Source organism: Saccopteryx leptura, chromosome X (assembly GCF_036850995.1).
Source record: "Saccopteryx leptura isolate mSacLep1 chromosome X, mSacLep1_pri_phased_curated, whole genome shotgun sequence".
Lineage (NCBI taxonomy): Eukaryota > Metazoa > Chordata > Mammalia > Chiroptera > Emballonuridae > Saccopteryx > Saccopteryx leptura.
Window position 1 is genome coordinate 27,677,144 of NC_089516.1, and position 26,023 is coordinate 27,703,166.

At 41.7% G+C, this 26,023-nt stretch overlaps 1 protein-coding gene across 1 annotated transcript in view; it reads right to left on the minus strand.

Moving 5' to 3' along the window:
* TMEM47 (transmembrane protein 47) overlaps positions 1-15,507 on the minus strand; it is a 31,796-nt gene extending 16,289 nt beyond the window's left edge. The window contains exon 1 of the mRNA XM_066356494.1: positions 15,014-15,507. Coding sequence (XP_066212591.1) covers positions 15,014-15,239 — 226 coding nt within the window. The 5' untranslated portion in view covers positions 15,240-15,507. The remainder of the gene's footprint in view (positions 1-15,013) is intronic.
* Positions 15,508-26,023: the final 10,516 nt, after the last annotated feature.

Sequence of the window (26,023 nt, forward strand, 5' to 3'; positions counted from 1 at the left end):
TGTAGTTTGCTGACCATTGATCTAGACCAGTGGTTCTCAAACTTTTTTAAGTCGGGATGCATTTAAAACCCTACAAATAATTGTAGGCATAATATATACAAATTTCTGAGAAATATGTTATAATAATTAAGTCAAATATTAAAGGAAAAAAATAAAGTCCAAGCGTGCTTTTATGGTAATTAAACGAAATAAATACATCAAAATTAAATTTATTCTGACATTAAAAAACATTTTTATGTTACATTTTTTTGAGTTATACTTTTGAGAATTCGTAAAAAAGGGGTTAAAAAATAAAAAAACGACAAAAAAGTTATCTTTTTGTATATATAGATACATTCTTAGTAAGATTTAGTAAATTCAGCAGGTCCTGGTGCGAATGTGTTAAGTTTTTTCATTCTTGTGTTTATCAGAAACAAGAGCCTGATGTGTCGTAGAGATTTCTTCAATGTTTGGGCATATATTTGAAATGCAAACTCTCATTTGCTCGTCAATACATTGAAGAATTCCTTTCTTTTTACTCTTAATTGTGTTGAGTGTAGAAAATCCTAATTCACATAAATAGGATGTTGAAAATTATAGTAAAATGTTCAAAGCTTTTTTAGGTATTGCCACATATTTTTCTTTTATAGAAATCCAAAAGGCTTCAGGAGACAATTCCTTAGGTTAAATCATCAATCCAAAACCCCCACCATGCATAACATCTTAACTTTATACCAAACAAAGGATAGAATAAATTTGCCTCTGGTCTTTCTGGGGAACCTGGAGTTAGTGTAAACAATCCAGCACCACAGTTTAACAGCCTTTTGCAACCTAAGCAGACAAGTGAGGTGGGGGGTTGGGTAGATTATCAGTTTACAGCCAATTCCCCACACCTCTGTCCCTCAAAAATCTAAACTCCAAAAACCCTGTTTGTCTTTTGGTCCCCAACAGGCACATATTTCTCTAGAATACCATAGGGCGCACCTGAAAATCTTTTAGGATGCACCAGTGTGCCCTGGCGCACACTTTGAGAACCACTGGTCTAGACTTTAGGTACCACTTTAAATGTTGAAACTTTTTCCAATGTAAAGCCTCTCAGAAAATAGTAAATTCAAAATGAAGTTGATTTGATAAATGAGTAATAAAGGAATACAAAGTGATGGTCATCCAATTTAGGAATAGAAAACTGCAAAAAATCCTAAATGTCACAAAATATTGAACTTCCTTAAAATAGTAATACTTTATTCCAATAGAAGCCACCAGGAGAATAAGAGTTATTAAAAGGGGCCAGAACCTAATTACGAAGGGAACCTCTTATAGCACAGAAAATAGCTCTAAAATGTAAATGAATACAACCAGTTCTGATTTTCTTCTAAATGCCCTATATTTATTTTTAGTACTGAGGGTCGTGACTAATGAGAAAGTAACTCTAGACATAAAGTCAAAAAAGCATGTCAACCAGCAGCACCACTGTTGTGATATTGCTACCCTTCCCTTCGGTCCACAACCATAGATATGCCTGCTCAAACAGAAAAAGCTATTTTATTTTCCAAGAAAGACTAGAATTGGGCCCTATCTGCCACTGTCCTGGCCAAAGGCTGGGGCTCAGACTGAAGTATTGAGGCTTTGTCTCTATAGGATGGTGCCAGGTTTTGGGATTGTTGTCATTATATTCATTTGGAATGATTCATTCAGGCAGGATGCCCAGGACAAAAGCTTTAACTCGCTGACCAGCTGAGCATCAATCAGGAAGCTGAAAGAGGGGTTCAATATGGCTACCACAGTCAAAAGAAGTCCAGGACAGTCTTCAAGGCTCAGTACTAGGCATTTTGGAGCTGAGAAAATGCATATGGCGCTGTATCTCTTTCAGTAAACAGCTAGAATCCACTGTCCAAACATTAGGGCCTGCCTTATAGGTTAGCAAAAGTCAGGGACCATGTAGATCAGCCTGATACCATTTCTGTCTTTCTTACTGAATAAAATTAGAAAGATAGATGGGAAATTGACAGCAATATAATAAAGACCAGAAAACTTGTCTCTACACTAATGGTTTTTCCACTAGAAGGTTTACATGCCAGAAACACTTGCTATCCCATATTCGGTGTTTGCAAAACAAATTAAAATGTCATAAAATTCTTAATTTTCAGCCCCATTTCTTCAAAAAAATCATCTATTTTAAGTTTTCATAATTGGTAGATTTCTAGATCAATCTTAGCTCTGTAATTTTATAGCCCTCACAGTATTTAGTCAGATGAAGTGTAAAAAGTCCTTGGAGATTTATTACTCTGCATTAGTTTTACACATTTCTACAAATGATATACTGATAGCTAAGTGGAGCAGTGAAGAGAAACCAGCTCCACAGAGCGTCAATGGCCATGGTGCTGTTTTACAAATTGCATTGCTCTGCACAATTAAAGCCAGTCATTGTTCAATGTCAGGCCCGCTGATTTGAAATCTGAGTTTGGTTTCTAAGACATGAGAGAACAAGTGATAATTAGTTTTTGAGGAAGTAATGGATACCCTTGGCCCATAAACCGGTGAGGGCTCAAATGGGCTAGGAGGAATGTTTTGGATCCGGAAAGCAAACCGGAAAAAGGCTGTCACAGTATACGTCAGGTTCCACTTAAGAGTATTTTGGCAAAATCGACACAGGATGCACTGGAGGCACAGGAACTGCACCTATGGAAGCCAAGGCTAAAGATACGTGCATGCTTCTCCACTCTAGGGCTTCCCCTAACAGAAAACGAATAAATAACATGAATGGACACACACACATATATATAATGCTATCCTCTGCTTTATAGCTGCAGAACAAAAATTGGGCAAGGCTTATATTATATAATGAGGGGGAGGAGAGCCTGCCATCCCAAAATACACCATTTTGGGGATATTATTTTAAGCTGGTTAATTTTTTAATTGAATTTATTGGTGTGACATTGGTTAAACTGGTTATTTTTAAGAAACAAAATACTCAGGAAGGAACTTTGTTTCCTCCTAAGTGCCTATAAGAATTTAGATAGAGGACCTGCTCTCGGAAGTGAGCTATCATCACCGATAACTAAGGTTTAACATGAACAAGGTGTGACAGACCCAGAGGAACCTAGCCAGGCCCTTCTGTTGATTAGAGTCCTCTCTGTGCCCCATTGTTCAAGATGGCCCAGAAAACATTTGCTTACCAAATATCTGCTTTTCATCTCCATGTGAAATGCCTTGTCCCCTTTGAAGTCCAACTCTGACTTTCTTTTCTCCTTAACTCCAGGATGGCATATAAACCTCAAGTGCCCTATTTATTCTAAGGCCCCATATTTTTATGGAACCCCCGTAAGTACATAGGTAATGAACTTGGTTATTTTCTTCTGTTAATCTGTCTCAGGTTTATTTAATTCTTTTTTTTTTTAACTTTTACTTTATTTATTCATTTTAGAGAGGCAAGAGAGATTCAGAGAGAGAGAGACAGGGGGGGAGGAGCTGGAAGCATCAACTCCCATATGTGCCCTGACCAGGCAAGCCCAAGGTTTCGAACCGGTGACCTCAGCATTTCCAGGTCGACGCTTTATCCACTGCGCCACCACAGGCCAGGCTTATTTAATTCTTAGACCAGTTAGAACAAGGGTCTCAAACTCAACTCAGCATGTGGGCCGCAGAGCAAGATCACAGCCGTTCTGCGGGCCGTACTAGGTCTACAAAAGGCAACTGTTACGCAACACTTTTCAGTGTCACAAAACAACCAGAAACTGTAGTTCGCATCACAACTGCTGTTAACTAAGCTAATATCTAGCTAGGATGCTAGAGAAATGAAAAATACAAGTAGGCCCCTAGGCTTACTTAATTTTATCCAAAATATTTTGAACTTCGTGGATTAGTCTGCGGGCCGCACAAAATTGTTCGGCGGGCTGCATGCGGCCCGCGGGCCGCGAGTTTGAGACCCCTGAGTTAGAAGAACTAAGAGGGGGAAAAAGGAGGAAATTAAGTGCAGTGCCCCCCCACTCCACACACAATGACATCAAGTCCAAAATTAATAAGCAACACAGGAACTAAATTCAAGTCCTCTTTCAATGAGGTATTTTTGTTATCTGGCACCAGAGTTTCCAATGTCTATAAAAGCTCTGCTTTTCTGCATAATTGTGCCGACGTATTTTACAGTCTAACATGATACCGCTCTGAAATTGCCACTGCATTATGAAAATTCCACGGGCCACATTTTAACTGCCAAATTGGAGAATTCCGATTCCCTTAGGGAATTCATGGTCAAAATTTACTTCTGACTTTCAGGAAAGGCAAAATCTTAATGATGCTACATTTTCCACACTTTTGAACCAAGGTCAATGTATGACACCAGTACCTAAGGCATTCTTCCCTTCAAAACCTTTAATTGGTCAAACACTGGCTAATTTATTTATCTCTGTAGTGTAGGTACTGTTTACAAGCGGGGATTAGTTCTACTGTATGTAAACCCCTAAGTGCACAATTGCCTCTTCTAGGAAATTAGATATAATTAAAAAGCAATGAAGAAACAAATTTTTAACCGTAAAATTCAACTCTCAGTTTAGGTGGGATAACAGTTCCCTAAATGTAATCTAATGTTTTAACACATGATTTTCACTTTTCTATAATCCTCATCACAAATTATTGATTTTAATAGCTTTTATAATCACATTCAAATTAGCCAGACAGGCACTTAGGTTTTCACTTCTGAATATTGCAAAAGAAAGAAAATTATATGAACCAAAATGAAATCCAGGGCTGCAATCAAAGTCATTCACTATTCAACCTGTCATCTTGACACCGCCTCACAGGTCACCCACAAGTTCTTCCTAATTCACCCACATGAATTGGATCGTTTCACTTACCCCAGCAAAACACTCAGTTCTTCTTTAGTGCCTTCATTCACATGTAGGATATATTTTTAGCAAAACATTTAAATTTAGTTATATTGGTGATAGCTCAGAAAGCAAATTCAGTACTAATTCCATCAGAAATTGGAAGTACTGGGAAGGTTTGTATTTGTTTAAGGGGGAAAAAAAGCTCAATTACAGAATACCATTTCAAACCTACATCCCCAAGATATCTATCTCTTCCCGGAAGACAGTGTCTTTTCTCCAACTAGTTCATATTGTCCGAAATTATGGCATTTAATTATCTTCAACAAATGTAATGTAAGAATATATTTTCAGGTTAATACTACACTGCTCACAAAAATTACGGGACCAGGTACCGACAGATACTCCAGTACTTTCAGCCTTTTGTATAGTGCATTTTCACCAATGAAATAAAAGTTGATTTTGCATCTCATTTGCATAATCAAACACCTTTCTTTGACTGTCTTTGCTTTTCTGATGTTCTTGTTTAATAAAAAAAAGTCAAATGCATCTCTTTTTTTTATTGTTTCATATTCATTTTAAAATCTCCCCAAATTTTTGTGAGCAGTATACATACTTCTGAGTTTGGAGGGTAAGGTCATATTCCCATATATGGAGAATGAACCAAAATGGTGCTGTCATTTTGTGCAAAAAGAACACTGAAATATTTCCGGTGCTGTCAAATGATATACTTAACTTTTTAAAATTAGTCTGTGTGTGGCAAATGAAGTGGGAAACCGAAACCATTATTGAGGGAGTTTAAACTTCGCTTTCTTGGCTACGCTGCATTTTGACCTAAATCCGTCAGTGTTGCATTAATTTTCCACTAGTCCATGAAACAGAGACACAAGGGAAGCAAAAAGAATTTGGACTCTGATTTCAATAATTAAAATAATCATCCCTTTTTCCTCTTTTTCAAACAACTAATATCAAAACTGTCATTCTTCCTGTGCAAACAAATATTTAAGGTAAACAACACTGTCCTTTATAAAGTAGTAAAAAATACAGACACTACGTGCACCGGGCTGCATGAAGTGGTAGGTCAGAGAAGCACCTATTTTACTGAACCATGTCAATCAAATTAGAAACAATTTACAGTCCTACTCTTCAGCTTATTTATGGATAAAAACTGTCAAAAGGACAGCCCCAGCCTGATTTTAAGCACAAAAATGACCCCAGGTAGCCATCCAAACTAGCGATGCAACTAACTCTAATGACCAAAATTTTGGAAAATTATGGTTTCCCAAAAGTACCACAAAGGTTACTAATGTTTAGTCCATGACAATTTTGTTCACCCTTCGGAGTTGCTTTGTATTGATGTTAGAAAAATGTGCATATTTTTTTCATGTACAAATCAAGGAACATTTTAGCACTTCACTGAATTCTATCTCAGCATTTGGTGATAACTAATATTATTTAATGGATACAGGCATTTCTCAACAGTAATTTCTAATTATAGTATTTCTATGACGTTGTGATGAGTTTGTTATACTGGCCATTGTTCCTTATCCATTCTTTGGAGGGAAAAATACAAAGATTGTAATTTGGAAAAGCAAGAAGAAAACCCACTTTCCTCTAAGCAACTAAAAAGCTTTTGTGATGGGTTTATCGTCACCAATAATAAAGAGAAGATGGAAAACATCCATTCACCCAAGATCAGTATTAAAACACCCCTTAATACGTAAATATAGAGAGATAAAGTTGATCAGTATTAAAATACTGTCTCCATTAATTCTCTGATAGCAAGCTTGTTTAGATGAGATCCCTTCTTCAATCTCCCTAAAGAAGTCAAACTTAAATTTCCTCCTTTACGGGCCCTGGACGATTGGCTGAGGTAGAGCATCAGCCCAGCATGTGAATTCCTGGGTTCGATTCTTGGTCAAGGCACATCGGAGAAGCAACTATCTGCTTCTCCACACCCCCTTCTTTCTTCTTCTTTCCCTCTTGCAGCCATGACTCAATTGGTTTGAGTGCATCTGCCACCTTGGAGCCTCTGCCTCAGGCACTAAAAAGAGCTTGGTTGCAAGCATCGACCCCAGATGGGGGGGAGTGCTGGGTAGAACTTGGTGGGGCACATGCAGGAGTCTGTCTCTCTATCTACCCACCTCTCACTTGGGAAAAATAAATTCTTCCTTTATACAAATTTGCAAATTTATATTATTTCATTAATTTGTTTAAAAGAAATGGTTTCATTCATCACCTTATTCTAACAACCTAGCAGCAGTGTTTGGCATACTGACTGACTGGCTGCTTCTGTACCAGGACAATGCCTACTCCCTGTTAGGAAATCAATGAATATGTTTCAGCAAAGTTAACTCCTTGGGAACATGGGAGAAATCAAAAAAGAGGGGCGAGGTCATTTCTAGCTCTCTGTAAGTAACCTAACAGAGCCAGGAATAGACTCCAGGTTGCATTCACAAAGCATTATAGCAGCATTTTTTTCCCCCTCAAGGGGCACCATTTTAATATACAAACAGTTGAAGACCAGAGCCTTGCTACTCCAAGTGTGGTGTGGCCCAACAGCATCGGCACCCCCCCAGAACTGGTTAAAAATGCAAAATCTCAGGCCTCCCCTCCAAGACCTCTACTACTACATTCTTTTTTTTTTTTTTTTTTTGGATTTTTCTGAAGCTGGAAACGGGGAGAGACAGTCAGACAGACTCCTGCATGCGCCCGACCGGGATCCACCCGGCACGCCCACCAGGGGCGACGCTCTGCCCACCAGGGGCGACGCTCTGCCCACCAGGGGGCGATGCTCTGCCCCTCCGGGCGTCGCTCTGCCGCCACCAGAGCCACTCTAGCGCCTGGGGCAGAGGCCAAGGAGCCATCCCCAGCGCCCGGGCCATCTTTGCTCCAATGGAGCCTTGGCTGCGGGAGAGGAAGAGAGAGACAGAGAGGAAGGGGGGGGTGGAGAAGCAAATGGGCGCTTCTCCTATGTGCCCTGGCCGGGAATCGAACCTGGGTCCCCCGCACGCCAGGCCGACGCTCTACCGCTGAGCCAACCGGCCAGGGCTACTACTACATTCTAACAAGATCTCCAGAGAGAACATGTGACTGAGAGGTCCCGACCTCTACTTTTTAACATCTTTTTGCCTAATAAACATATCATTTGAAAAGACAGAATCAGTATTTGTGACATTATATTGAAACATGGCTCATTAAACAATCATTTTCAACCTCCTATGTTCTTAAACTGGCTTAGATAGAAATGATCTCTCAGATATTCTTTTCCTTGTTCTTTGGGAACCATGATGCTACATTTTTGAAGGATGATTCATTTTGTTTTAATGGGAATCTTTGGTGCCAAAGGCAAGATTACCATAGAATAGAGAATTGATGATCTACTAGTATCTCAAAACCCCACTCAAATATAGGAGCAAAAGAGGGTAAGGAAAGGTGTCCTTGTCTAATTTTCAAGGGAGATGATCCAATATTTTGACAACCCTGGTAAAGATTTAAACGTCAGTGAATTGGACATATAAGGATGAAATGCTGCTTAAGGAAAAATCAGTCTCTTTTAATAAATAAATATATATTTTTAAAAATAAAGCCAGAATTCAGTAATATGTTGATCTAGTGAAATTTATATTTATTAATCCATTTAAGAAGCTTACATGGCTGGCTCCTACATACTTTTGGAATTATTTTTCAACTTAAAATTAAGCAGTTGTTTTTAAAGTACCCTATTATGGAGAAACCTAAAGAAAAAAAATTTATTGATTTTTTATAGACTAGCCATGGTAACAATGTACATTTGATGATCAACAATGTAACAATGTAATGTTGATCAACATTTAAAACTTAACCAACTTATCAACATATATGTGTCTCTTTGAAGACTCTAAATTCTATGTGAAACTAAATTTTTTATGATAATCTTATAAAAAGTGGACATCTACTTCACATGTTATCCTTAACCTCTTCATCCAAAATTCCATACATGATAGATTTCAATAATCCTTCAAACACCAAGAGATAGTTATCTGAAATATTTCAGGAAATTAAACTATCATCTTCCCATTGAGTCTCTAACATCGTGCCTTGCCTCATTTTCCTTAATGCAATAGATTTGACTGGGCAGCATTATTTTAATAATCTTTCCTATTTCAAATATGCTATGATTCTTCAATTCAGTAAATGGGTAGTTATCAGTCGAAGATTTGTTACTTTTTAAAGCAAACAAAAAAAAAGCTCTGTTACTTCAATACCTTTCCAGCACTATAAGACTTGGCTTCTGTCTGGAATTCTAATGATTTAGTATTTGTGTACAAAGCACCTCATCAGACTCACAAAACTTAAAAAAAAATTCTAAAATTTTATCACGCAACATGAAGTAGCACATTACAGTCCAGACTGTTAATCAGTTTGAAACTGTAAACCAAAAAATTGACCTAAGGTTATATATAAAGAAAATGTTCTCTATTTCTGGACAGGTTAGGTTCTTGAGTTCATTTGATTCAAAATCCAAAGTAATTGCCTACAAGGGACTAATCATTAAAGCCACATGTTGGCTGAGGTTAGTTTTTGCCCTAGCCAAACATTATTTATATAATCTATTCAAAGTTCTTAAGGAAAGAAGGTATGCAGTTAATGGTTTTTGTCTTTTTGGAGGCAATAAACTAGGAATACAGATTTGCAGCTAGACTCCACTGTGAAAATATATGCTGTTAACGTGACCCAAAAGCATCTCTTATCCTGCATGCTCTTCTACAATGTGACTGTGTTGTTGATTCATCAGGAAGTGGAGTCCAATTGTCCTCCCCTGGAATCTGGGCTGACCATATGGCTTCTCTGTGATTTTTCAGGCTAGTTTAGACAGAGCTTGTTTCTCTTAAGACCCTGGCTCTGGACAAATGCACTCACACTGTAAGAAGTCCAACTACCCAGACACCATCATGCTAGAAAAGCAAGTCCCAGCTTAGTCCAGTCTCCCAGCCATTCTCACCAAGGTACAAAAACCAGTGAAACCATTTGGAAGAGGAGCCTTTGGTTCCAGATGTTTCAGTCCCAAGACATTCAAGTCACCCTTGACCATGGCTGTAGACATCCTGGAGCAGAGACAAGGCGTCCTGTCCTCATTATGCCCTATCTGAATTCCTGACCCACAGAAGTCATGAGCAGAATAAACTAATTGTGATTTTACACCAGTAACTTTTGGGCTGGTTTGTTTCCCACCATTAGAAACTGAAACACTCTTGGATAAAATCTGTCTTTACCACTGATTGAGAACTTGGGTAAATTTACAAAAATCTCATCTCTTAAAAAATATTTAGTGGTAACATTTGCTACTTTGCAAATTTATTGTGACACTGTGGATACTTGAGATGTCTGGTCTGTAAGGACACTGAATTAATGGTAGCTTTTATTTGTGATCATGATCTACCAAGAGCATTGGTAAACACTAGGTAATGCATAACAAATTTTAAATTTGAAACTAACAATGTACTTCATTGTTCAATGCAAAGACAGTTTGACACTTATGGAATAAAGAGTCCTCAATTATTAAAAAAATATCACTTTGACTTTATATTTCTGAATATATAATAAGGAAGAAACACAACCTTAATGAGCATGTACTTTCATATATTTAATCTTCATAACAAACGAATTTCAGGGCACTTTGAATACAAAGCCTTATGTATTCTTACAAGACTACACTCCTATAGGATTATGTTATAATTTAGTATAGTTCATATAGAAGTTTACTGCAGTATTTAGGTAATGTATTCCAGGGACTTACTCTGAAGCATTAATAATCCTTTTCACTAATATATCAAGTAGCACTGGATGTGTACCTATGGTCTCCTTGAGTGGTCTTACTATTAAACAGAAACTTGAAAGAAATTCCTACAATGTACTCCTGACAGCAGGCAATCTACTGCTTAAGATAGGTTTTTGTTTGTTTTGAAATGTTTTATAAAGGTCAGGCTTCTCACACACCCATCAAATCCCTTAGCTGACAAAGATGGATCTAAATGACTCCCTGGAGATTACCATCATTCTAGAAATGTGAACGAAAAAGGAATTATATCTGCCCACAAACTAAAATGTCCTTTGTAAAAGTCAGTTTAGGGAACTTGAAAAATCTTAGAAGACGTTAAAAGAAAATCATGAAGATCTTGAAATAAGTTATACTTGGTTTTGACAGGTTTATTACTTGAGAAAATTTTGGTGCTAAGTACTACTCTTTGTCTAATTTTTCTACCAGTATAAGATGTGTAGTTTAAAAAACAAAAACAGCATTTGTTCTACTTAGTTTTTTTGCAGGAAGCCAAAAGAGGGTATAACTGTTGTGACTTCCACGTTTACAGAGCTATTTGTAAACATCAATAGCAACTCATTTTCAGCAACAAGCGAGTAAGCTAGGTTGTGAGCTTTCCCAATGAAATGCTGTTTCCCAGTTCAGGTATGGATTTAAAATATGCACACATGATACTTGTCTGAACTGAGAATCACTGTATCTCAGATTTTCTAAGATTCTCAGGTATTTAGGCAGTTCAGTTTATCATAAACTACCACCTAACAGATTTCCGTAGAATGCCTTTTAAAGGTAGATTTTTACACTACCATCTTAAAAAATGAGCTACCTATAAAGTACTCTTAAAAGAACCTCTCAACTGAAAATAATAATATTCACCTGTTATTAGCATATGGTGCACTGCCATTTCAAAAGTGCCAGTGACTCATGTTACAAATGCAGCTATTTTTAGGACAGTGCAGGAATGATGTTAACAATATTCCTTGAAAAGGCACTATTTGATCAAGTATTTTACGGATGGGAAAATGGATGGCTGAATGCACTTGTTATATCCCAAAATTGTTCAGTAAAATGTGTTCCTTTTGCCACCTGCATGTCCTTGCTTTTTGCTTAAGTCAATAAATCACACAAACAACCAAAAAGCAATCTGCTTTACATGAAATAGCTAAATGTTTATAAAGCTTAAGAAAGATACAGAAAAACATCCTAGAGGTTCTACAGCAAACACATTTGATGTCAATTTCAGGGTCGCAGCACTCTGTGTACATTTGAGTAATCCTATTTGCACTAGGATTCTCCTGTTATTGCTACGGCTGTGAAACCCTAACTAACTACATTCTTTTTAAAAAAGTTATCAAAACTAAATGTGACTAAGCAAAAGTCTAACACATTTCTATCATTTAAAAAAATAAGACTGAACACGAATGAAAAGGATTTATTAAAAGCCAAAATCAGCAATGGGGAAAGCTACCCTTAGAAAGAAATTCTATGGCCAGCAGCCATGTGAATACAATGGATTCTGAACTTCCTAACAAGCAGACTCTATTATTGTTTGTTTCCACTGCAAATGATAGTCAATTAGCTGTTTTCTCATTTGTCTCTTTTGGAAAACTTAAATCTTAAAATAAAAGCCTGGACTGTCCCCCTTACACTGAATTGGGACACCAGAGAAAAGCGTTCCGGCTGACTGGCACTTGGATTACTGGTTCCTCCTAGAAGTGCTGACGCAACCTTCAATACATCAGGACACAAAAGGCATGGTTCTGCTTTGGCTTAGCACCATAAAGTGGGTTTTAAGCAGCAAACGATGCATATTTGGTACCAATATTAAAATGCAGCTTTAGAAATAATGGCTGAGGGGAAAGTTTCTTTAGGGACTGGGCCTAAGGAGGATAGACTGTTGTCAGTAGAAACATTCCTGAAATCTCCCTTCTGTAAATACAAGCTGCCCTTTTCCCTGGCAGTTCTAGTTCTAATTAAGACAAAAGGTTTTTAATTAAGCCCTGAAGATCCTGCTGAAGGGCCTTCCCTGAAACTGTCCTTGTTGATTCCTCCTGAGGTAATTCATTTCGAGAGACAATGAAGTGGCTCTCTTAAAATCTTCCGAGAAGACATTTCTCTCCCTGCTTTCTGCTATTCCACACAGCAAATAGACTGAGAAGAGCTGCTGGCCCTTTGGAACAGGCAAGAAAAGCATTGCTCATTTTCAATTCAAGCTTCCCCCTGCGTTACAAAACACTGCTGGAGAGAAGCTTCAAGTCCACGGAACGCTGGAAGAAAACTGATTTTGTAAAGTGGGGAGCTTGAGCAATTTCAACACAGTCCCCCACCACCCACACCACCTTGGGGAGGCAAAAATGAACTGCTACTCCATAAAGAAAGCCAACAACTCGTTCCAGATAGCCTCAAAAATACCATCTCGGCTCCCCACGCCGCCCCCATTTACTTATGAAGTATACTTTTTCTAGGATGAAAACTATTTTGGAAGCAAAATAAAACTAAAGCCGATTTTCAGGGACCAGATAGAAGTCAATGCTGGAGTATCAGTTAGTTTCAGCAAGAGGGCAGAATAATGGGTGGAGGAAAAACATCAGAAACTGTACCTGCCTCTGATTTTTACCTTGCCCCGTCCTATTATCAGTACTTTTGCATTAAGCTCGTGTCTCCCTACTTCCTGGCCTGGAGGGGGGGGGGGGAAGCCGAGATAAATGAGTACCGAGGCAATTAAGGAGAGATTAGCAAGCACTGCATACAGCTCAACAAACCCCAGTTGGCTTCTCCCCATACCCTACATTCCTGGCCAAGATAAAAGGATATGGGCCTGAAAAGAAATGGGAGTTGAAGCTTGTTTCTCGAACCTAGCTGAAAAGTCTTTATGCAATCAGGGGCTATTATTTCAGGAGACAGTGGAAAAGGGGCAAAAGATTCACGTTGCTAAGGAGACACTCTGAAGTTGGCATTCCTACATAAATTTACATTTCTATGGGAGAGGGGAAAGAAAAGATATTTTCCCCAAAGTTTATTTGGGTCCCCTGGTTACTGAAGAAAGGCATTTTACCGATTTATTTCATCTTTAGTTGTAAACATCCAACACTGAAAGAATTAAAGGCCTAAATGTTGACCTCCTGCTGCCAACCAGTCCCCTCCACAGTGAATTAAGCAACAAAGCCGAAACCCTTCAATGGAAATTTGGAGGAAATATCAAAGAAAAAGCCTTTTGTAAACAGAAAAGCAAATTTATGGAAGAAACTGAACTAAGTGAACTGCTCCCTCTTGTAACAAGCCACCAAATACAAAAGTCAATCAGATTCTTGTGGATTTTGTGCTATTTCAACTTTCTTGAAAATGGAAACGTTTCCAGCAAAGATTTATAAATAGTCCCAAAGAAATAAAACTGGCACGAAGGAATTTAATGAGTTTCCCAGAGAAGAGTGTGTGTAAAATTCCAGGCAGGTCCCCTTTTCTCTGTACTGCTACCAGCTAAAGAATTAAGATTAGCAAGGAAAAGCGTTTGCACAAGAACTCAGAAGTTGGCAGGTTTCTGCTAAGGGCTTAACTGGGGCGCAGAGGAAGGCAAATGGGGGTCAAGGAGAGAGTAAAGCAGTCAAGACCCTGTTAGAGCTAGTAGCCCCAGTGACTACCTTCTTCTCCACCTTTCACCCTCTCTTTCAGTGCTGGTTAAGGTAAGAAGTTCCAGGCTTCTGTGACTAGTTCATGGAGAGACAAGAAAGGTCTGGAGGAGAGAGGAGGGAGGTACTTGGGCTGAGAGAGAAGGAAGAGTAACTCACAACTAACGACAGTGTCACCAAAAAAGGCAAGGAAATTAAGCCTATCCCTCTCCCAACTCTCCCTATCCCTTAAAAAATGTCAGGAAATAAAGTGCGAACCTAAACTCACTGGGGGGAAGGTACCCAGGTAAAGTGAAATAGAAGAGGGAGGAACGCAGTAAGAGATAAACTCGGGTGGATTCCCGCGGAGAGAGGAAAGAGAGCGCGGAAGATCGAGAGGAAACCCATGACATCTCTGTGGAGTTGGGACGGTTTTGCTTTCTCTGTTTTAAAGCGGGAGAGGAAGCAGCTGCATTCTTAACACAGCCATAGGGTTCTCTCCTTAAATGATAACAAATACCCCCAAGAGCATACTTGTCGCTCCAGAGCCCAAGGAAATGTCCACGGGAGAAGGGAGACGACGCGGGACGTCGCACTGGGTTTGGTCGGCGGACTAGGACCGGGAAGAGGAGAGGGGTGGACATCACCAAGCGGCTGGAGTCCGGGGATCCGCGATGGGCCAGGACAGAAAGGGGCGGACAAGAGTAGAAGATACAGAAGGTGCGGGGGAGAGGCGGTGGCGATCCGGACAGTGGGACGTGGGGCAGTTCGGGGTGGGAATCAGGGGTCGCGACGCGCCGGGCTCTCACCGCTGCTGAGCGTGGACTCGCAGTGCCAGATGTCCAAGCTGGCAGGTTTCCGGCAGGACTCCCACAGGGACAGGTAGTACTGGTGGTCAGCCGTGACCCAGGCTGGGCTCAGCACGGCCCCCAGGTCCAGACACAGCGCCAAGAAGATGCACACTAGCCCGACCAGCTTCAGCGGGGTCAGTACCGACACGCGCACCTCCTCCATGCCGCTGCCCGCCGAAGCCATGCCCCGGGCGCCGCAGTCGGCTGGCCCGCCGAAGGCGAGGACGCCACGCGCGTCCGGAGAGCTAGGAGCCCGACCTCCCTTGAAGGGAAGCAGACGCGAAGCCGCGTGCGGGGAATCGCTCCCTCGGGGCTCCGCGCTTCACGCCGCCGCGAGATTGGTCTGCGGCGGTGGCTGGGCAGAGATCGTTTGCAGCCGCAGCGACGCCGGTGCCGCCACGGACCTACACCACCGGTCCCGCGCCGCGATCTGCCCGCCGCGCCCGCTCAGCCTCAGCGCAGCCCGGCTCGCTCCGCCCCGGCCCCGCCCCGAGTGGCAGGAGGCGGTGCCGAGCGGGGCGGGGCGGGGCGGGGCGGCGGTCCGGCGGCCAGGCAGCGGTCCGCACCCTGGCGGTGTCAGGCTTCGGCTCCTGACTCCAAGCGCTTGAAGATTGCGCCCGCCCCGCCCCTGGCCGGTGCGCACCCAGCGGGTCCCTACTCTCTAACCTTTGCGCCCCTCGCGCGCAGAGCTTGTTCTCTTCTTCGGTGTCCCGCGCGCGCGCAGCCCAGTGCTAGTCCCCCGCCCCCCGCTGTGCGGGGTAATTCCTCGAAGCTGCCGGCCCCGGCCCCGCCCCTGGCCGCGCGGGCTCCGGGGTCGCCTTGCTTCCCGCCCCCACCCCCTGCCGTCACGTGGGTTTCCTTTTCTTAGCAAGCTGGGGTGGGTCCTTTTCTAGAAGGCGTCAGCTGTGGATTACTAGGTTTCCTGGGCTGTCGCCTTTGGAACAAGGAGAGGTTCTATCTCGCTCAATGTTGTAACACCCCCCCCCCCAGCACTATAACCCCGCCAATTTCATATCCTGGGTGATTTGGAGGAAGGAGGAGAAACGTGACAACAGATATTTCGTCTTCTCTTTTCAAACCCAGGACGGACTCAGGAATCCCCCAGTTTTTCCTATTTCCTAACTTTCCCTTTAAAACTGCTGTCGCTTCTATTCTCTGGACTCGCTTCCTTTCACGCCCCCTGTGAAGGGAGATTGCTCCGGAATGCAGGCGCGAAAATGGGATTGAAAGCTTCTGCAAAACGTCAAGTAAGCCTTACTTGCTTCCCCGCTGCTCTCTTCTTTGATTAGGTATTGACTAAAACCGTTATTCTTTAGGCTTTGCACTATGCTAAGTTGGGTCTGAATCCCTCCCTGGGCTTTTAACCTGTTCTTGTGACCCGCAAGACCTAGCCCAGGGCCTGGCATAGGAAAAGTGGAATATCTTTAAGTAATCCATCGACACATGTGTATTGAGTACCTACTGTGCACTCCGGGCTAAGTATTCAGCCAAATATGACCTTGCCCCTGATTTAAAGGAGATGCTCTAATTTTTTTTAAACCTTTACCTGACGAAATTTACCCCTGAAATTGAATTTGCAGTTCTGTAATTAACTAGGTCAGTTTGTGATGAGTGAGTCACCTGTCTTTTGTATTTGTTTGGCTGCTTTCCATTTTTTTCTATAACATTTTATTGAACAGTAGATCATTTGGGGTGGGGGTGTTCCCAGATCTTTCACCATCTGGAAAATTAGGTGAGAAACCCAAAATAGCCTGACCAGGTAGTGGTGCAGTGGCTAGAGCGTTGGCCTGGGACGCTGAGGACCCAAGGTTCAAAACCCTAAGGTGACAGGCTTGAGCACTGGCTCACCAGCTGGAGTGCAGGGTCGCTTCTTTGAGCGTGGGGTCATAGACGTGACCCCATGCTCCCTGGCTTGAGCCCAAAGGTTGCTAGCTTGAAGCCCAAGGTTACTGGCTTGAACAAGGGGTCACTGGCTCGGCTGCAGCCCCTCCATCCCCAAGGCATACACGAGGAAGTAATCAATGAACAACTAAGGTGCCGCAACTATGAGTTGATGATTCTCACCTCTCTCCCTTCCTCTCTGTCCCTGTCTGTCTGTCTCTCTAGCTTAAAAACAGACAAAACGCAAGAGTGGTTAAGATCTGAAGAATGAAAGAAATGCCTTCACTATTTTAATGATACATGGTCCTTGACACTAGAGGTTTTCTTAGTTTTTAATAACCATTTCTTCAAACCACATCTTCCCATGGGACTGACCACATTTTGACCCAAGCAACATTTTGAATATAAGAAATGATCACTCTCTCCCTTCCTGTCTGTCTATCCCTATCTATCCCTCTCTCTGATTCTCTCTCAGTTTCTGTCAAAAAAACAAACAAAACAAACAAAAAAAAAAAGTGAAGCAAATTAAAAAAAAAATAATAATCAGTTAGTGTCAAGTGACTTGAGAATAAGAACCAACCCAATGTGAAATAAAAACCCATGGTTTTCTTATATTTGGAAGTTAGATAACTGGTAACTTTCCCTTAACCCTCAACCATTTTCATTGCCATTAATAAAGAATGCCTAGAGCACTCGGAGCTACTTAACCTCTAACTTCTAACAGGCTTCTTGGCCTCCTGACCTCCCAGGGAGGAAGAGACCTAAGTGCTTCTCCTTGAAATGGTTGCTAATGGAACACTGAAAAATTTAAAATAAGGGTGATTAATAGAGATGGCCAAGCCTGTGATAATTTTCTTTTACCTGGATTTATGTTTATGGGCTTATAATATACTTTTGAAAATAGTGTTTAAGAAAATTTCTTGACTGTGCCATTGATATGATAAATAATTGTTTTTCCTTCATATTCTATCATCTCTCCTTCAATAAGTTCCATTGCTAGTCAGACAGTATTTTTTTCTTTTCGTTCCCTCTAATTTGGGCTTTCTTCCTCTCCACCCCCACTCTAGCCGCCCCAGCCCTCCTTTTGCTTAATTTTTCTGGCTTGTTCTCAACTGCTTACTTGAGTGACTCCATCCTTCTTTGTACTGCCTACAAATTTGTCTCTGTACTGTCTCCAAAATTAGAAAAAAAGCCATTTTAACCATGAACGCCAAATTCTCCTAAAATACTCCATTCCTCTGTTAATCCTTTCTAGAATTTGCACAACATAATACATATCAACTATCCTTAATTCCAGCTTTCAAAAAATGAAAAGCTTTCAAGATAAAAGTTTTCTTTTTCTTTTTCTTTTTTTTTTTTTCTTGTATTTTTCTGAAGCTGGAAACGGGGAGAGACAGTCAGACAGACTCCCACATGCGCCCAACCGGGATCCACCTGGCACACCCACCAGGAGCGAAGCTCTGCCCACCAGGGGGAGATGCTCTGCCCCTCCGGGGCGTCGCTCTGCCGCGACCAGAGCCACTCCAGCGCCTGGGGCAGAGGCCAAGGAGCCATCCCCAGCGCCTGGGCTATCTTTGCTCCAATGGAGTCTTGGCTGAGGGAGGGGAAGAGAGAGACAGAGAGGAAGGAGGGGGTGGGGGTGGAGAAGCAAATGGGCGCTTCTCCTATGTGCCCTGGCCGGGAATCGAACCCGGGTCCCCCGCACGCCAGGCCGATGCTCCACCGCTGAGCCAACCTGCCAGGGCCAAAAGTTTTCTTTTTCTTAAGTTTATAGCAAACTCACTTGGTGGAAAACCCAATTTCAAATTGAGCTGAGGCTACTTATTTTTTATTGATCCCACTTCCTGTGAATAAGTATGTAGCCATACACCCTGTTAAGTGTTGTTGAATTCCCAGTATGTGTACCATAATATCCTTTAAAAATCTGAAAAATTTTGCATTCCTTAACACAACTGGCCTGAACGGTTTCAGGTAAGAGATGGTGGACCTGCATTTACCCTAAAGATGGAAAAAGTGGAGCAGGGGATTTCAACAGTTAGTAGACATTGAATGAAAACCTACAAAATAAAAGAAGTTATCTGGCTGAAAGTGGAATGGGAGGTGAGGACTAAGGTTGTGTGTGTGTGTGTGTGTGTGTGTGTGTGTGTAGGAGAAAGGTAGAAACAAGGATTGAAATAGCCCAGTATCTGAGAAATAGCATGTGAAAAAAGTCTCTAGCTTGAGAGAATTTATATGGGATCTCTTAGAAGCAATCACTTTTTTGACCCAGCACTATAATTTTATACAAAGGCCGGAGGTCCCCTCTTTCACCTGAGCCTAACCTAAGGCATCACGTCACAATAGTCACCCTTATACCTGAACCTCAGTGGGCCAAATTCTAGGGGCCTTACTCAATCATATGTTATAGGAACTCCATGAAAATTGGAAATTGGAGTCACAGAACTCTGACATGTGACTCTGTATAGGTTGTGCAGCCAAGGAAAGACAGGACGAAGTCATTCCAGGGATCTGGAAGTAAAGGAAGAGATTAGCACCATGCTGGGGTCAGTCAGGCCAGAAAAATGGGGCAGCAATGTAACAGGTGAGGTTGAACAGAAGAGTTTGGGAAGTTTGTCATAAAAGTAAAAATGTGTCATGGTGGAAGGTAGAGGGTGTGGAGGAGATGAGGAGGAGGAGCATGTGCCAGACTTTGAATATCTTTTCAGAGAGTAAAAGGGAGTAAATGTCAGGTTATCTGCTCACAGTGTATCAGGAAGGGCACCATTTTTTTTTTTTTTTTTTTGTATTTTTCTGAAGCTAGAAATGGGGAGAGACAGTCAGACTCCCGCATGCGCCCAACTGGGATCCACCCGGCATGCCCACCAGGGGGCGACGCTCTGCCCACCAGGGGGCGATGCTCTGCCCCTCCGGGGCGTCGCTCTGTTGTGACCAGAGCCACTCCAGCACCTGGGGCAGAGGCCAAGGAGCCATCCCCAGCGCCTGGGCCATCTTTGCTCCAATGGAGCCTTGGCTGTGGGAGGGGAAGAGAGAGACAGAGAGGAAGGAGGGGGTGGGGTGGAGAAGCAGATGGGCGCTTCTCCTGTGTGCCCTGGCCGGGAATCGAACCCGGGACTTCTGCACGCCAGGCCAACGCTCTACCACTGAGCCAACCGGCCAGGGCCGGAAGGGCACCATTTTTACATTTGCTTAGCAGTTAAACCACAACTACTAATGTTCAGTGGTTTGGGATAAACCAGAGGGGACTTAATCAGTTAGGGACTAAACAGGAATAATTTACTGTTTTCAGGAATGAGCGAGCCAACTCTCATACATTGTTCAAGTCACCAATCTTGTCATTTTCATAGCAGCCTCTGTAGATATCAATCTTCCAGCACTTCGTTAAGTAGGCAGTGGAGAGGTGTCCTCCGGCTGTTCATCCAGGTCACCATCCATATAGAGTAGGCTCCATCAGGGAAAAACCATTTTGCTTTGCTCTTTGATTCCTGCTTCTCTTCCCAGTTACTGGAAGGGTCTTCCTACACTGTGGACTTAGCAATGGGATCATGTCCAGACATGTTCTTGTTAGACCTCTTTGCTCTCAGAGAGGAAGAAATAGAATGGAGGGGAGAGCGAGGAAACAATCATTAAGAGACTTGACAATATCCACCAACTTTTTTTCAGTGTGACATATAATGTTAAAATAGTACGTTAGAAATCAGAAACAAAGAATACTTCAGTGGTTTACTCTTTTTACTATATTCTGTTCTTGACATCTGTGCTAGAAGGATTCTGATGGGAATGAAACCATGATATAATAAAACTTGCCTGCTATTTATGATGATGAATCATGCCCAAGAGAGTTCCAGGTTATTGAATATTCTGTATTGCATTATTGAGATTTTTTGTTGTGTTCTTGGCTTAAGGTTATCACAAATAATTATGACAGATAATTGCTATTTCTGCTTTTTTTTATTTTATTTATTTATTTATTTATTGTATTTTTCTGAAGTTGGAAACGGGGAGGCAGTCAGACAGACTCCCGCATGTGCCCAACCAGGATCCACCCGGCATGCCCACGAGGGGGCGATGCTCTGCCCATCTGGGGCGTCACTCTGTTGCAACGAGAGCCATTCTAGCACCTGAGACAGAGGCCATAGAGCCATCCCCAGCACCCGGGCCAACTTTGATCCAATGGAGCCTTGGCTGCAGGAGGGGAAGAGAGAGACAGAGAGGAAGGAGAGGGGGCGGGGTGGAGAAGCAGATGGGTGCTTCTCCTGTGTGCCCTGGCCGGGAATTGAACCAGGGACTCCTGCACACCAGGCCGACACTCTACCACTGAGCCAACCAGCCAGGGCCTCTGCTTTTTTTTTTTTTTTAAAGAAAAAGAATATTGACAAAATGAATTATTCTACTTTCATAAAACTAAATTATATCATCTTATTTTTAAAATTTTTTATGGAATTTATTGGAGTGACATTGGTTAATAAAATTATACAGGTTTCAGGTATACAGTTCTATAATATATCATCTGTATATTGTACTGTGTGTTCACCACCCCAAGTCAAGTCTCCTTCCACCGCCATTTATCCCTCCTTACCCTCTTCTCCCTCCCCACCCCCCTTTTCCTATTGTAATCCCCATACTGTTTCTGTGTCTATGAGTTTTTTCCTTACGTAATCCCTTTACCTTTTTCAACCAGCCCCCTGAATTCCATCATTTTCTAATGTCTTTTCCAATTTTAAAATGGATGATATTGTTTTGAATCAGTTACATTTAAGTCAATAATAGCCTACTTACTATTCACATTATGTGTTGATTTTTTTTTTGTTTTTTTTTTTCTTTCTTTCTTTCTTTCTTTTTCCGAAGTTGGAAACGGGGAGGCAGTCAGACAGACTCCCGCATGCGCCCGACCGGGATCCACCCGGCATGCCCACCAGGGGGTGATGCTCTGCCCATCCTGGGGCATCGCTCTGCCGCAATCAGAGCCATTCCAGCGCCTGAGGCAGAGGCCACAGAGCCATCCTCAGCGCCCGGGCAAACTTTGCTCCAATGGAGCCTCAGCTGCGGGAGGGGAAGAAAGAGACAGAGAGGAAGGAGAGGGGGAGGGGTGGAGAAGCAGATGGGCGCCTCTCCTGTGTGCCCTGGCCGAGAATCGAACCCGGGACTTCCGCACACCAGGCCGACGCTCTACCACTGAGCCAACTGGCCAGGGCCTATGTGTTGATGTTTTGATTTCAAGTTGTTCTGCAGTAGTAGCTATGACCATAATAATTTACTCACCCACACATAAAGGAAATAAATCATGGAAGTGAAAACACAAGAGAGCACTGGAGTTGAAGGACGATTAGTATTAAATAAATGCATTTATTTTAATGAAAGAAGTGTGAATTGGATACCCAGAAGGTAGGAATACAGGGAAAATTAGAATATTCCCAGTGGAACTAAATCTAAATATATTTTCCATATTTATCAAGCTTCTATTTCCTTAATAACAATTACTTATAGGCACAGATCTTCCTTCACATCTATATTTTATTTGTATTCACTGGCAGCTTTGTGGAGAAATGACCAGGTATAAGCACTTCAAGCACCTCATGATTGCATTTTAAAACTTTTTTCCTGTTTATTTCTACAACTATAAATTGAAGCTTTGGTTACTCTGAAGCAAGTGCACACCTACCAACATATTCTCATCCTGGTGGTATTTCAGCTATCCGTGGCCACCATCAACATGATGCATCATTTCTACATCTCTCCTGGTGTGCACCACAGTTGAGGACTGAGTTGAAGTGGGACACTGGAAACCTGAGCAATGGTTTCTCTGAATAGCTAAATACTTTGGTGAGAAGAGCAGGTTTAGCTTATGCTTGTTCGAGCTTGAAACAGATTTGTGTTCAATCATGGCTTAGCTATTGACTTCGACACAGGCCAAGGGAAGTTAGAGCAGAGAATTATCATCATATGGAATCTCAGTGGGGAATTGTTCACCCTTTCCATTGCTGTCTATGGAACTCATTAGCTAAGCCTCATCTGTGATTTTAGATTTTACTATACAGTCATCTTTGTGCACTTCCTGGTGAGTTTTCAAAGAAAACTTTTACCCTTGAACATTTGAATGAAGATACTTGTGACTAGATAGAACAATTATACAAAATGCCTGTGTAGAATCCCCCCTCCCATCTGCCCATATTAGATAGACTAGGTTCAGTTTCTCACCTCAGAAATAGTTTCGTACATGATGATTGGCAGTATTCTCTCCTATGTGTTCATTTTTTAAAATATAGACAGTCTTAAAGTTGTTGTGGCTGAAAACCCTTCCAAAGTATTGTCCTGATAGGAACTGTGTCTCTAGTGTAAAAAAGTTGTCTTTCATTAGAAAGTGTGGGTCCCTCCTCTCCTTTGTGGCCTGAAGGATTCACATTTTTCAATGGGGAAAAAAGTGAACCCTAAACTTATACATCTCAAGTATAGTGATGACTCAGAGTTAATTGAAGGAAAGGCTGAATTTTTTTTTTTTAAAAAAGGATTAAGTAGAAAGGGTACCTGGAGCAATTTCTACTCACATTTCCAAGTAGAAGAATAGAGTTAAGTGATTTCTCTCTGGAGTTTCCAAAAGGTGGTCTTAAATGTCAGCAATGTTAGGGGACTGAGGCTAGTGGAAAAATGATCCTCTTAGGAATTGTATTTCAGAGTAGCTCTCACCTCTAGATTTCACCTTTTCAAATTTGTCTGTAAAGTGAGTAGCACTGCATGATTTGTCAGCAGTCTGTCAAAATTCAAATGTCAGCTAATTCAGGTCCAAACAAATATAGGTGGAAATATCAGTGCTTTTTGTCATTCCCTGAATTGTTCTTTTTTCTTCAATTTTTCTTTATCCTACCTGTTTCACATACCCCCCCCGACCCCCTGGAGATTACACTCATTTTATAAATGTGAGCAAAAGAGGAATTATATCTGCCCACAAATTAAAATGTCCTTTGTAAAAGTCAGTCTAGACAACTTGAAAATCTTAGGAGATGTTAAAATAAAATCATCATGGAGATCTTGAAATAAATTATACTTGGTTTTGTCTGCTTGATTACTTGACAAAGTTTTGATGCTGAGTGCTCTTCAGTAGACAAGAATAGGAATTGCTTCTGATTTGGCCAGACTGTGTTTAAGATAGTCATTCTGGAACCTATTGATTGTATGGATGTGGACACACTATTAACTTCAGTTCCCTCCTTTATAAAATGGGGTGATACCTATGTCTTCAAGTTGTTGTGAGGATTAATGAGGTAATTTATATTATGTGTAATGTCTGGCATATGGTAAGCACTAATTATAATGATTATATTATTATAATCCAGATGTCAGCTAGGCCCTCCTGGTCCCTGGGAGATTTAGGTTAATTTTGTTTGAATCTGATCTCATGATTCTTCACAGTCTAAAATCCTTTCCCAGATCCTTGCTTCTTTTGTTCTTCTCTTTAAGTCAGTGGTAGTCAACCTGGTCCCTACCGCCCACTAGTGGGCATTCCAGCTTTCAAGGTGGGTGGTAGCGGAGCAACCAAAGTATAAATAAAAAGATAGATTTAACTATAGTAAGTTGTTTTATAAAGATTTATTCTGCCAAACTTAGCGAAAATCTGACATAAAGCACTTGATAAGTAATTATTATTATAGGCTTTAACTTGCTGTAACTCTGCTTTATTAATTTTATAAAGTAAAGTGACTTCCCTACTTTATAAATCACCATTATTGTGGAACCGGTGGGCGGTTAGAAAATTTTACTACTAACAGAGATACAAAAGTGGGCGGTAGGTATAAAAAGGTTGAGTACCCCTGCTTTAACTGATTATACAGCTAGTCAAATGCTCCATTCTACCCCTAACCAACCTATGTACAAATGGTGAGCTCCCTTCACATTTCCAGGAAAAACATCAAATAGCACTATATAATTTTGAATTACTAAACTTTCTAACTACTTGAGAAGTCATGAGAAAGGGATAATGCATTTTGAGGAGTAAAGCCTTCCAGGTCTTGCTTGCCTCATCAGAACCTACTGTCAATCCCATCCCTCCCTCCTCTGCCCATCTGCTAATTCAGTAGATTCTATCCCTAGTGCTCCCAATCCTTGCCACACGAAGTATAGTCCAAGGATGCCAGCAGTACTGGATTCATCCGGGAGTTCGCTAGAAATGCAGATCCCTGGCCTCTCCCCAGGCCTGTTGAAACAGAATCTGTAGTTTAATGGGATCCGTAGTAATTCATGTATCAGTTGAAGTTTGGGAAATATCTGATCTACACCATCTTCTCAGGGCTCTCAGGACTCACCTCTATTGCAAGTAGCTATATCAAAGCAACTGCTAATATAATAAAAATTCACCATTTTTTATCCTACTTTTCACAATACATTAACTAATGTTTCTTTTATGTCCACTTCTTAGCAAACTTTATTTGCCACTGTTTTTGGTCCCATTAGCAATAATTAGTCAGCGTTGTCTACCTTAACTGGCATCGCTTTTTTTTTTTTTTTTAAGAAAATCAAAGCCTGTTTTTATTGAGGTGCCAGTAGACCTATGATTTGGAAGGGATAGTAACGTTTATACAATACTCATCATCAAAGCAAATTGAAATACAAAGATATCTACAATGACTTTGTAGTGACAGGATGTGTTAATAAGTGTAGGAAATGGATCACTCACTAACTGCTTTCTCATTTCATGTTCTTTTTTTTTTTTTTTCATTTTTCTGAAGCTGGAAACGGGGAGAGACAGTCAGACAGACTCCCGCATGCGCCCGACCGGGATCCACCCGGCACGCCCACCAGGGGTGACGCTCTGCCCACCAGGGGGCGATGCTCTGCCCATCTTGGGCGTCGCCATGTTGCGACCAGAGCCACTCTAGCGCCTGGGGCAGAGGCCAAGGAGCCATCCCCAGCGCCCGGGCCATCTTTACTCCAATGGAGCCTTGGCTGCGGGAGGGGAAGAGAGAGACAAAGAGGAAAGCACGGCGGAGGGGTGGAGAAGCAAATGGGCACTTCTCCTGTGTGCCCTGGCCGGGAATCGAACCCGGGTCCTCCGCACGCTAGGCCGACGCTCTACCGCTGAGCCAACCGGCCAGGGCC